The sequence below is a fragment of the Amborella trichopoda genome, chromosome 2, assembly GCF_054954075.1.
Source record: "Amborella trichopoda isolate Santa Cruz 75 chromosome 2, AtrichopodaSantaCruz75HAP2 v2.0, whole genome shotgun sequence".
NCBI classification, from domain to species: Eukaryota; Viridiplantae; Streptophyta; class Magnoliopsida; order Amborellales; family Amborellaceae; genus Amborella; species Amborella trichopoda.
In genome coordinates this window covers 6,660,730-6,674,093 of record NC_142337.1, presented here as the reverse complement: position 1 = coordinate 6,674,093, position 13,364 = coordinate 6,660,730, and the positions used below count along the sequence as shown (strand labels likewise).

The window sequence follows — 13,364 nt, the reverse complement described above, 5'->3', positions numbered from 1 at the left end:
TTTAGTTTTTATGGTACTTAAAGTACCGTAATTGGCTTCACGATCATGACCAGAGTTTTACAATACTTAAAGTACCATAATATTACTTGAAGTTACTACGTATTTTAAATACCGTATAAAATGCTTGAAGTTACTATAGTATTTTAAATACTATATAAAATTATATGTATTACGATAGTAAGACTACCGTGAAGGTCATTTTGGTCCAAAAATAGTCGAAAATAAAAAAAAAGGGTGTAGACGAGGTAAACAAAAGTTTCGGTTTTTTTTTTTTCCAATTAAAATATATTTGCAATAATTTCCCTAATCAAAACTCAAAATTTGTATATTGGGACATAGATTAAATTCATTTTAATACGTTACTCTCATTTGTGCGAAGCGTGTGCCACCTCAAAACGACAGGCACGCGTTTCAGTCGGGGCAAATACTAGAAAAGATGGGCAGGTGCTTCCTCGAGCAACGGGCAGCCATCGCTAAAAAAAACCTTTGTCCTCGGGCAATAGTGAAGGGCCTTCCATTAAAGAAATGGAGGTTCCAGCCTGCTTCAAAGCTTCGATATTAATGGCGTTTTTCTTAGGTACATATCGGAAAACCTGTTGCACAGTAAGAAGAGTGGGCAAGGGCTCGAGAGGAAAGACAATATCAGGTTCACGAATCGAGTAAAGAGGACTGAGAAGGGATTCTGAGATCTTGGAGAGAGAAGCAATAGGGAGGCCATCAAGAAACGCTACAAGAATCGAGTAAAGAGGACAGAGAAGGGATTCTGAGATCTTGGAGAGAGAAGCAATGGGGAGGGCGTCAAGAAACGCCGCAATGAGAGACGATTAGGGTTTGATGAGGGACAGAGGGTTTCAATTAGAGAGAGAGGTTGAGCTCTCGGAGTTCCTTGGGAGCCTGCAATTGGAGCACGAACGCTTAACTAGCGAGTTAGAGGTCCTCACGAAGAGGAACAAGGAGCTTCACCATTAATTGGAGGATGCCATTGGAGCACGAACGCTTAACCGGCGAGTTGGAGGTCCTCACGAAGAGGAACAATGAGCTTCAACGTTAATTGGAAGATGCAACAAGGGCTGTGCAAAATAACCAATCAGACATGGAAGGTGCCAATCCTAACCTCAAGAACCCTAGCTACTCTCTCTCTACAATACATTCAAACCCTAGGTTTTTGTTACTTTCTAAAACTGCTCTTATACGATGTTAAGACTTCATAGGAGCATGAATTGAGAATCTCTCTCTCCACAATATATTCGAACCCCAGGTTTTTGTTACTTTCTAAAACCGCTATGATAGCATGTTCAGAATTCGTAGGAGCATGAATGGAGCATGGAGAATGGAGAATGGAGATAGAAGAAGAAAGATCACAACACTTACATGGTTCAAGTTGAAGCCTTACTTCCACAGATCCAAAGCGCACACTGGCTACATCTTTTTGGATAAGAATTACATCAATAAGTGTCTATATATAAAGGACAATCATAATGAATATTAGATACAGAGATAAATAACAAGAAGCATCATCTCCTATATAACAAGAAGCATCATCTCCAATAACTAACTTGATGACCAAGTAATTTAACTTGGCTTCTTCTTATACTAATCCACGAGTACTACAAATGACAACCCACAAATAGAAAAAATAGAAAATATAACTTGCAATAATCCACCAGTACCACAATTTGTTATGTGATCTTAAATGGAAAATATAACTTGCATTGATCCACCAGTACCACAATTTGTTATGTGATCTTAGTACTTGCTTGAATGTACTCCATATGACTAACAATTCAAGGTGATAAATTTTTAAGGGGAAAAGAAACGAACCTTCCTCTCTAAAATTATAATTTCAAATAGCCGCTCACCTAATTAATATCTAGTAGAACCCCATATTAAATAAAAAAAAGACATTTAGCCATTTTTTAACTTTTTTCATTGTCCAAATTATAGAATTTATCTTTTTTTTCCTTTTTTTCATAAAAAATCTAGTATGTGATGCATATTTTAACTTACATATGAGGTTTACGGGATGAGAGAGAGAGATAAGTATTGAGGGAAGGCCTCTATAGGGAGAGGGGGAAAGAGGTCCCTATGTAAGAGAGAGAATAAAACTTTTCTAGGATTTGGATAACATGGTGATTAAAAAAGAAGAGTAAATTACATAATTTGGACAATAGAAAAGGTAAATGAGTAATTAAAAATCACTTTTTGTTTAACTTGAGTGGTTCTTATAGGATATTTATAGGACCAAGAGGTTATTTGAAATTATAATTTAAGAGAGACAGAGGGGGGTTTATATCCTTTTACCGAAATAAATTTAATTTTGATTTTGTTGCTCAACATTGTCCCTCGCAAAATTGTCCATGTAACACAAATTGCTCTCTGATTGATGATCTTAGGACTTACGTGAATGCACTCCATGTCACTAGCAATTCACTGTTTCAATTAATTTAATCCTGATTTTGTTGCTCAGCAGTGTCCCTCGTAGAATTGTCTAAGATCTGTTTCAAGGTAGCTTTATATACAAGTTTTCTTATTGAAAAAATATTTTTATTTTTATTCATAGTAATTTGCTGAAAAATCATATATTTTTAAGGAAAATTATCATAATTATACCTATATTTTAGTAAAATCGAAAAAAAAATCTCCAATTTTCAAAACCTCATCTACACTTTCTTTTACCATTCTCGGCTTTTTTTTTTTACCAAAATAACATTCACGGTAGTCTTTTTACCGTAAATAGCATTACGGTAATTTAAATACTGTAATTTGTAGAAACGTCCATACAATAATTAATATACCATAATGCTTAGGCATTTTATATGATAATTTAATTACCGTAATGTATTAACATAAAATTATGGTACTCGAAGCACCGTAATGTCTTCCACATATTACGGTACTCCCTCTCTCTTTGTGTCTTTGTCTCGGATATCAAAAAAACCCACTTCTCCCGAGCCTCTTTCTTTCGAATATTTTCTGTCTCTAGACTCCCATAATCAAACCTCCAGCATCTTCTCCCTTCCCCATGCATTTTCTACAGTTCTCTGCAAAAACCCACATCTTTCCTTTTTCTTTCCACACTTTTTATTGCGTTTTTCTCATATGTAAAGGAACCAATTAACGCTTTGAAACCCAATTCTCTCTCTCTAACACTTCATAAAAAATCTCAATTCTTGGTACCTGATCAACATTAACAGACCCTGGTTCACGGCAAGATCTGCAATTTTTTCCAACCACCCAATTGACTGAACATAAAAAATCTTTCCTCCTCTTTTTCAACAAAATTTGGTAAATTTTCTTGAAAATTTGCAAGCATGCACAACTCTTTCATGAAAAACATTGAACCGAGAAAAACCCCACTTTTATTATAGAAAATAAATGCGTTAAAAACTTGTATAAATCATAAAAAGAGAGAAAAAAGAAATCAATTCAATAGCCACAACTAAAGACATCTACTGAAAGTTCCCAACGTTACCAATCCCTTTGCTCAAGTTCTCGCTCGAACTCAGCTTTTCCTCTGGTTCACAGAACGCGGGAGGCGAGGGGTAGCCCTGATAAGGTTTTCCTTTGGTTCACTGAGTACGGGAGGAGAGGGGTAGCCCTGATATTTGCTTCGGTTTGAAGCTTTCCAAGCAATAAGCATTTGGAATTGATCGGGAAAGTATTACAGTAATAAGAATACGGTAAAGACTTCCCCACACATTACGGTAATTAAATTGCCGTAATAATAATTCAAACTATTACCGTATTTAAATTACCGTAATACTCTTTGAATTTTTTACAGTATTTTAATTATTGTAAAACTTAAAATGTATTATGGTAAAAAAACTACCGTGAAGGTCATTTTGGTAAAAAAAAAAGAAGCCCAAATTTGTGAGAAACGGTGTAAGTGAAGTTTTGAAACGTTAGGGTTTTTTTTTTTTCCGATTTTACTAAAATAAAGGTATATTAAAAATAATTTCCCTATTTTTAATCATAAATAACCAAAAAATAACTGAAAATACCAAAAAATTAAATAGTTAAATTATATTATATAAAATATGAAAGTATACAAAACATTGTTACGTAGAGTATATTAATTTCATATAGGTTAATCTACCCCATTAACTATCATCCAAAGATACTCTTAAGCTTGATACTATTGCAATATAAACAAAATTCATATCATGGGAGATCCTGCTTGAATGGAAGGATATTCACCACTAAAACTTTAAAGGGAATATTATGAGAAAAAGGCAAAATACTCCACACTAAAAATGAGGAGATTATGACATCACCTAAGAAATGGTACCATGTTGAACTAGGATAGACTCTTCAGTTTCATGTGGGAAAAGATAAAACATTTTTATTGGTTTTCCAGACCTTTCATCTTAAGTACATTGAGAACGAATACGTGCTTTCTAACTAGGGCTGAGAATGGGTTGGATCGAATCTCGATCTCGATACAGATCCGAAAAGTATACATGGGAATAGGATTTGGACCAGGATCCAATTGGATCCGGATTCAAAACCGGTCCTGATAGGATCCAAAATATTATTTTATACATTATTTTAGGATGCAGCCAGCCCACATATTGCAAAAATACAAGCTTGGTAATAAATATATTTTTAAATATAGTTTGATTTTAATTTTTAGTGAATATATAATCCTTAACATGGAGATCATGAATATGAAAAAATAAATAAAATTTGAAACTAAAAACAATAATTATATTAAAAAAGAAATTGGACCGTTAGTTATAATTATTTTTAAATGGACCACTTTATACCTCTGGACCGTATATTGTAGAAATGCGGTTCAATCTGCATGAAACAATTGTTCATTATTTTCTATCTATAAAATAATATATAATAAAAAAATACTATATAACATATCTATTGAATCCGGATCCAACCCGTCGGATCCAAATCTTGGATCCATACCTAGATCCGGATAGGGTCCAAAATTCGGGTTTCCAAATTGGGTAAATTCTCAACCAAATCTCTAACCATGACCCATTTTTTTACATTTTTTCTTGGGCAATGCCATGCCCCTAAAAGTATCTGTATTACAGTAAAGATATCAGATATGTGCTTGATTTGGCTGGCCAAAAATTCACTGCCCAAGGACCAATTTAGCTGTATCAACCAGTTTCTTCCCATTGCAAATGTAATGGACTACAACAGTACAATTGTCTCCCATGTGAAACATTTATAAACAGCATGCACTTGACAACTTGCAGAAATAATCGAGTCAATAGATTTAACCATAGATGTACAAACAATTCGTATCAGCATTACAGTGAATATATCAGCAAGCCACGTTTTATAAAGCACACAAACCATGAGGTTTATTTTTTACAAAAAGGAAAATGTTTATTTTGATAAAAAATATAGAACTTGCCCTTAAATGCCCTGAAGAATCGAATATTATGCAGTCACTAGTTTACGAGGAAGTGTTCGGTGATATGAACCTTTAAAGGGGCTTGAACTGCAGACTTAATGGTGAGTGGGATGATCTGTCCCTTGACAAACTGAAAATATATAAATTACAAGATTCAAGAAAATTTAGGCTGAAATCAAGGTCCAAGATTATGCCAAGGGTGCACAAGGCTATTGCCAACAAAATTCAAAGAACAGGGTTTCGATCATGAATTTTGTTAGCAATATCCAGGTAGTATGTGTCACTAAAAATCAGCTAGAATTTTAGTTTTATAAGATGAAAAGTGCCTGACCAATGCAACCTGAATGTGCAAAGTTCTGAAAGGAGGATCCATAACCTTGAGAGATTTTGACAGTCTAGAGTACTACCCATGAGAAAGCCAAGGTTCCATAAGGGAACAAGACATAAGCCTTTTAGAAATGAGGCAATGCAATGAAGTCAGCCAATAAAAGAGTATACATATGTTGAACCTAGTAAATCAGCAACAAAACTATATATATATATATAGGAAAAATCTTATCAACGCCTATAGGCAAAAATGAATAGTGATTTCGCTTACCATCATCACCGTCCAAACTTCATCACACAGTCACGATGTCTGGTAGTGTTTTGTTTTTTTTTTTTTCTACAAATTGGAATGACCTGAAATTTGGAGCATATGTACATCTTAGTGAGGCACACCTAATAAAAATAAAAATAAAATAATTCACAAAAAAAATTGACAAAAATACCTCGAAACTTTTTAAGGGTATTTTGGTCATTTTTTCATGTAAAATATTTTTTGTAAATTTGCCAATTTTTTTATGAACACCCCCTCCAAATATCAAGTCATTCTGATTTGTAAAAAAAAATAAAAATTGAAACTCTACGGGACAATCGTAACCATACGATGAACTTTGGACAATGATGATGGTAGACGAAATCACTGTTTATTTTTGCCTATAGGTGTTTTGTAGTATCTTCCATGAACAGTGATTTCGACTACCCCATCATTGTCCAAAGTTCATCGCGCGGTCACGATTGTCCGGCAGTGTTTCATTTTGCATTTTTTTATTCTACAAATCGGAATGACTTGAAATTTAGAGTGTGTATTCATCAAAATAGGATAATCTTCGAAAAATATAAAAAAAATATTTTACATGAAAACAATTGACCAAAATATCCCAGAAAAGTTTTTGGGGTATTTTGGTAAAAAAACAGTTCACGGATAATTTTTTTTATATTTTTGTTAGATGTGCTTCAGTAAGATGTACATACCCTCCAAATTTCAGGTTATTCAGAGTTGTAGAAAAAAAATGAAAAATAGAACACTACTGGACAATCATAACCGCATGATGAAATTTAGACGATGATGATGATAGGCGAAATCACTATTTATTTTCGCCTATAGGCGTTGGGAAGACTTTTCCTATATATATATATATATATATATATATATGAAAAAGATAGGGTGCGCAGCCTAACTTAGATAAGTTAAATGTGCCAATAGCCTAGATTGAATCTAGGTTGATCTGACGATTACAAATGTCTGGTAATGTTTAAATTTTATTTTTTATTTTTACAAATCCAAATCACTTGAAATTTTAGGCATGTGTTCATCAAAATTAAGTGAATATTTTAAAAATATTAAAAAAATATTTTACATGAAAAACATTGACAAAATAACTCCTGTAGAGTTTCAAGGGTATTTTGAACAATTTCGTTTTTGCGGATAATTTTTTATATATATTTATTAGGTGCATTTTGATGAAAAGAACCTAAAATTTCAAGTGATTTGGATTTGTAGAAAAAAAATTAAAATTCAAACACTACCAGACATTCATGATCGTCAAAGCGGCCCAGATTCAATCTGGGCCGCTCGTGCATTTAGCTTATCTAAGGTAGGCTGCACACTTTAGCTTTTTCCATATATATATATATATATATATATATATGGATTTGGTACAAGGTGGTCACATTGGATGTGACATTAGATGACTGCATTTATTTCATTGACCAAGCTCAAAGTTCAAATGAAAATTTTCGAACTTTGTAGCACACCCAAGCTATCAGATTTTACATCATATAGTTGTAAGTAATAAGAAGAGATACCTAACCCTCAACCCTGGGTCCCATAACTCTTACTATATTACCTATATAGAGAGGAAAATTGAAGTATTTTACGAGGAGTGAACAATTAAACAGTACTATGGAGTTACAGTTCCTAACAACCGAGTTCTTCCTTCATCCAAGTACCACCAATGATATCTAATTATAACCTTCATGTTACCTACAGGAATTGCAGAAGTACAATAATGAACTGAAAAAAAAAGTGTCATCTATAAACAGCAAGTGAGAGATTCAGATGTCATTCCGCCATATTCCTTGTTAAGGCCTTCCATTAGCCCATTACCGATTGCGCTCCACATAAATTTCTAACAAAGAAAACACCAAAGACAAAATGACATGATAACGATAACTTAGATGCATCATATGCTGGAATCATTTGGTGCCAAGAACTATCCAGTATAATCTTTACATTTTCCTACTTTATTGGTACTAGAGTGAGAAGGAAAAGCCAAGCTTATCACAGATGACAAACTCCAAAAATAAAATTTAACAGGGTGAAAGGGATTCACAATGGAACAAGAGATCTACCTTGTATTACAAGTGACAAATCGGTGGTGTCATGCATCTTATGGAAATCCCTAGTGGTGCCTAATACTTGGCGTATCATTAGTATAAGGTAAATTTATCAAAATATCCATAGGAGATGAACTATTCAACATTCACCCATTTGCAACTATTCCAAGTCATAATCATGTATCATTTCATGTGTATTTTGAAATTAAAGCAAAGGATATGGGTAGAATGTTAAATATTTCATCTTTCATGGGTATTTGGATCAATTAAAACTTCCAGTCTTCAAAACCTGGACCAGTGAGGTGGATCACACACCCACCGGTCACAATATGGCGGAAAGGCAAAATCCAAAAATAAAGAAAGAAACAATGAACAAAAGGCTTTAGGGTTAAAAGACTTCAAGAAATAATGAATGACAATAGAAAAAAAAAAAGGGAAAAAAATGGAAAAGGGACTTTGAAGGGCGAATCAGAGAGGTTCTGATACTTCCCATGAACCTTCCCAGGAACAAGGCCAGTCACAAACGATTACTTATCCGGATTGGTTATTCCCAATTTGGATTGCCTGGTTAAAAATCGCTGTACATTTCTGATCTTACCAACAAAAAAAAGAGTTCTCTCTCTTAGGGTTCTTGAATTGAGTTGAGAGTATCAATCTCAACGATAAGGAGTCCTGTTTTCAAAAGACAAAACACTAACTTCCATAAACTGTTTCCCTAATACTAATGCAAAACAAAAACATCCATAAATAAACAAATTTCAAAATCTTGTCCAAGATTATCAACCATCCAAACCAAAAAAAAGAAGAAAAAAAAAAAAAAAAACAGCTTACCCAACAAAAGACCCAATTAAGTCATTCACATGGGGGCCAAAATTGAAGTACTACCAACATCTCAAAATAATCAATGTTACTTAAATCTCAGAGGCAATCTTCAGCATACAATATCAGCTATCCCAGAGAGAAAAAGAGAGCAATTCACTACAAATCCAAGATCCTCAAATCCATCAAGGGGTCCAAATCAAAGAAATGCCAACTTATACTATGGAAGGCATAAAAGAAATCTTCAGAACAAGTCTCGATTAAGAACTCCATGGCATACTTCCTAATACCCATAACATACTTCAAAGCATCAGCAACCTTAGACCTAAACACAGTAATAGCACTCTCATACTTCTCAAAACTATTCCCAAATAACACAATCCTATTCAAATTCACAGGTTTCCAGTTTGCTGCTAATAAATTATCATACATAAAAGCATCACAATGTGGCATAAAAAACAATGTTGGTTTCATAACTTCTCTCCTTCCCATTTCATTTATAGAAATAAATGAGCATCCAAAACGCTCCATAACCTTCACCTCAATGGAAGAAATAATGGGATCAAATATCTCCATCCCATCTATACAATCCAAGTTTTCTCTCAGTAAAATTGCGAGAGAAAGTTGCAGACGCGACATCTCAGAGGCCTCAATGCTACCAATTCCATAAACTACCATGCCCAGCTTTGAAGTGGACCCCAAAACCCTAGGAAAATTTGCAGAAAGATGGGGGCTTTCCAACTGACCAAGAAATCTATTGTAAAACTCTGATCCCCTTACCTTCTTCATGGAATTTTGCATCTTTTCCATCAATTTCGATTCTCTTTGACTGTCTATCTCTGTATCGACTGGAGTCCATGGTTGATTTAGGGTCTCCATCTTTTGACCGGCCTGTTCAATAGTTCTGCTGGTTCTACCTCCATTTCTCCTTCGGTTAGTAACCAGAGTCCACACTTCCTCACAACCCGAAGCCATGAAAGCAAAACCCTAGCTTTTCAGCCAAAAAAAAATGTATTTTGCAGAGAACTTCATCAGAAATAACACAAACCCCAAAATTAGTAGAGTCGTACAAATTCTCGCAGAAAAACCTAGGGTTCATCAAACCAACGCTCGCAAACCCTAAATTTGGAGCAAGGGTAAGCTTAATGCATTGAACACTAGGGTTTGGAAGAAACGGTAGATCTCGTCTGCACCTTTGCAGACAGCAGAACAGAAATACGAAAGGGTTACATGAGTAGATTCCTAAATTTGGAGCAAGGGTAAGCTTAATGCATTGAACACTAGGGTTTGGAAGAAACGGTAGATCTCGTCTGCACCTTTGCGGAGAGCAGAACAGAAATGCGAAAGGGTCACATGAGTAGATTGAATACCATTCAACAGTGATCTAAAAGCGGTTTCGCCCAAAAGTGAACCGGCCAGTTCGAGACCGGTTCTCCGACGACCGCTTGTAGTTTGGCCCTATCGAAAAGATAGTAACGATCCAAAGAGACCCTACCGCATTCACGCATGTAGGATTCAAAAAATCATCATTAGACTTTATAGAGATCTGTGTCAAATTTAATGATGATTCTTTAAAAATTTATAGATGTGAAAAGATCTCGTAGGATCATTATTTATGAAAACAATCTATTTTATTATCAAAGTTAAAAAATACTCTCGGTGTTTGAGAAATTTACTTGTATTTCCCTTATATATATTAGGGTGCAGTTTGTATAGAGCTTAGACTCTAAACAATCAAATTAGAGTTGACCTTCAAATAGTATCGAGAAATGTGGTTTCAATATTAGAAATTTTTGCGATAGCTTTAAAATACATTTTCATCTTTATTTATTAGGTTTAAAGCTTCAAAATTATTGTAGAACGGAAGATCTATTAAAACTTCAAAATCTTGAAAATTAACAGTAAAAAAATGCATTATAAAATACACTATTTTCAAAACTTGCAATCCATTTTTTTCTCATGTCCATACATCTTGATGTTGAGATGATGAATTTGATGATATTTGGACATCAAAACAATCTCTTCTGGTAAAAATTTTGAGATAGACTCAAATTTGATTATTTAGAGCTTCGGCTCTATATAAACTTTTCTCTATATATTATAAGGGAGAGGTTTTTTTACTTCCCCTGCAACATAGAAGATCTATATTTCCCCTACCATCCATCCGTCTTCTATGCTTCCCCTACCATTTAGCCATCCAAATTTGATCATAAGAGCCACACACCATTTGTTCTTAGATCTGACGTATCAAAGTAATTTTTTTTTTTTTTTTATTATACAGATTGTATGAATATGAAATTTGGTACGTGTCATCTTCTCATTAGGGCGCACCTATAAAAAATATTAAAAATAATTTTTCGATAAAATATAATAACCAAAATATCCCTTGAATCTTTCAAAGGTATTTTAGCCAATTTATTTTACTGAAAATATTTTTTAAAAATTTTTTCGCTAGTGTGAGTTTAATAGAGGATTAGACATCCAAATTTTGGTGTCAAACTAGTTTATAGAAAAAATTAAAAATAAAATAGTGTAGAGATGTGACATTGTGATTGGAGCAATCTCAGCCCTCCATTTAGAATAGATGGTTGGATAAGGGGAAGTATATAAGTTTATGCTGTAGAGGAAGCATAAAAAGCTTGCCCATATTATAATTATGAAACTTCCCAAAATTTTGTATTATTATGCATGTATTCCTTTAGTCCAAGGGTGATTTATTATTACGCGTATATCACTCGCCATTGGATTTCAAGCCACCTCATTTGTCATTTAATAGCTAAAGATAACTACGGTTTATTATTGGATATGTTCTTTAATACATCCAAATGATTAAGACTTAAAAGTAAAGTACTTTTATCTCCAATGGTTTACGGGTACTGAATGAGTCTAGCTCGACCAGACCTGTGCCTGTACAGTGTTTAGGTCCAAGTTTGGACCCAGACCCAACCCACTGGGTCCAAATGCTAGATCCATACTTAGACATGCATCGGGTATACCCGATAGGTCCTGAGTCGGGTCCAGGTCTATTACCACCCCTACTTTAGTCGTCATTTTTTATTCTAATTTTATCCTCACTTTAGAGATTGAAACTTTGAAGTCAACATGCTAGTTGATGACTTCCAAATTTTCAATATACTTAGTCATCTTGTTCTTTTTTTGAGTCATTTTTTTAGAAAAAACTTGAAGTCATTTGGATATTGAAAATCCCAAGTCACTCTTCACTTCGGATTTTGAATATCCAAAATATCATAGAAACCTCTATTTCTACGCAATTTCAAATATTCAAAATTTGAAGTTGACTATGGATTTTTAATATCCAAAGTGATTCTTTTTCGAATAATATGACTACGGTTATTAAAGATCCGAAGTCATTTGTGATTTCCGATTTTTAATAACTAGATTGAGGGTAAAATTAGAATATAAAAATGATAGACAAAAGGAATGCGAGATAAATATACAAAAATTAGGCGGGATTTCATAATTACAATATTTATATGAGATATATGGGTAGATATCTATAAATAATATAGAGGCAAGCTTTCTATGCTTCCCCTACAGCATAGAAGTTCTATCCTCCCCCTTATCCAAACATCCATTTTGAATGGAGGGCTAAGATTGCCCCAATCACAATGTCATGTCTCTACACTATTTTATTTTTAATGTTTTTTTTATAAATTATTTTCATACCAAATTTTAGACATCCATTCTTCTATTAAACTCGTACTAGTAAAAAATATAAAAAAATTCAATAAAATAAAATGACCAAAATACCCCTGAAAGATTCAAGGGGTATTTTGGTCATTATATTTTATCAAAAAAATATTTTTAATATTTTTTTATAGGTGCACCCCAATGAGAAGATGACACGTACTAAATTTCATATTCATACAATTTGTATAAAAAAAATAAAAATAAAATACTTTGAGACGTCGGATCTAAGATCAAACGGTGAGTGACTCTCTTGATCAAAATTGGACGGCTTGATTGTAGAAGGAGGATAGAACTTCTATGCTGTAGGGGAAGCATAGAAACCTTTCTCATAATATATATGTCTCACTTTTCAAGAGTATACATTATTTTTATTTATTTTTCTTTTCTACACATCAAATTGAGCTCAAGTTGATATTTCTTGTAATATTACATTTACAAATAATTATCAAAAATACTTTGAAATACAAAAATGACCAAAATACCCTAAAGTTCACAAAAATATTTTAAAAATACAAATATTTGGTCAATTTTGTTTAACTTAATTATACCTTTTTTTTTTTTTAGGTGTGTAATGGTGAGAACTATGGATGCTCTAAAATAAAATATGTTAGGCATATGAGTTGACACTCGACGCAAATAGACTAGCCAATCCAGGGTTTAAAACACAAGTTTGCCTATAAAGAGATTATTTATCTTTTGTACATGGAGATCACAATTATTCTCACTTATTAGATGTCAAATTGGATGAATTGGGGCCAGTCACGAAGTCCAAGAATTTTAGTTTTGGAATTTT

At 33.5% G+C, this 13,364-nt stretch overlaps 1 protein-coding gene and 1 long non-coding RNA gene across 2 annotated transcripts; one reads left to right on the top strand and one right to left on the bottom strand.

Annotated features, from left to right (window-relative positions):
• The first annotated feature begins 380 nt into the window (after positions 1-380).
• On the top strand, positions 381-1,644 carry LOC148783063 (uncharacterized). Its single transcript, XR_016048991.1, has 2 exons — positions 381-1,100; positions 1,300-1,644. It is a non-coding gene; the product is annotated as an uncharacterized LOC148783063 (long non-coding RNA).
• Positions 1,645-8,931: 7,287 nt separating this feature from the next.
• On the bottom strand, positions 8,932-10,008 carry SRR1 (sensitivity to red light reduced protein (SRR1)). The gene has a single exon (XM_006853362.4). It carries the CDS (start codon positions 9,833-9,835, stop codon positions 9,020-9,022), a length of 816 nt encoding a protein of 271 aa, XP_006853424.2. The 5' UTR covers positions 9,836-10,008; the 3' UTR covers positions 8,932-9,019.
• Positions 10,009-13,364: the final 3,356 nt, after the last annotated feature.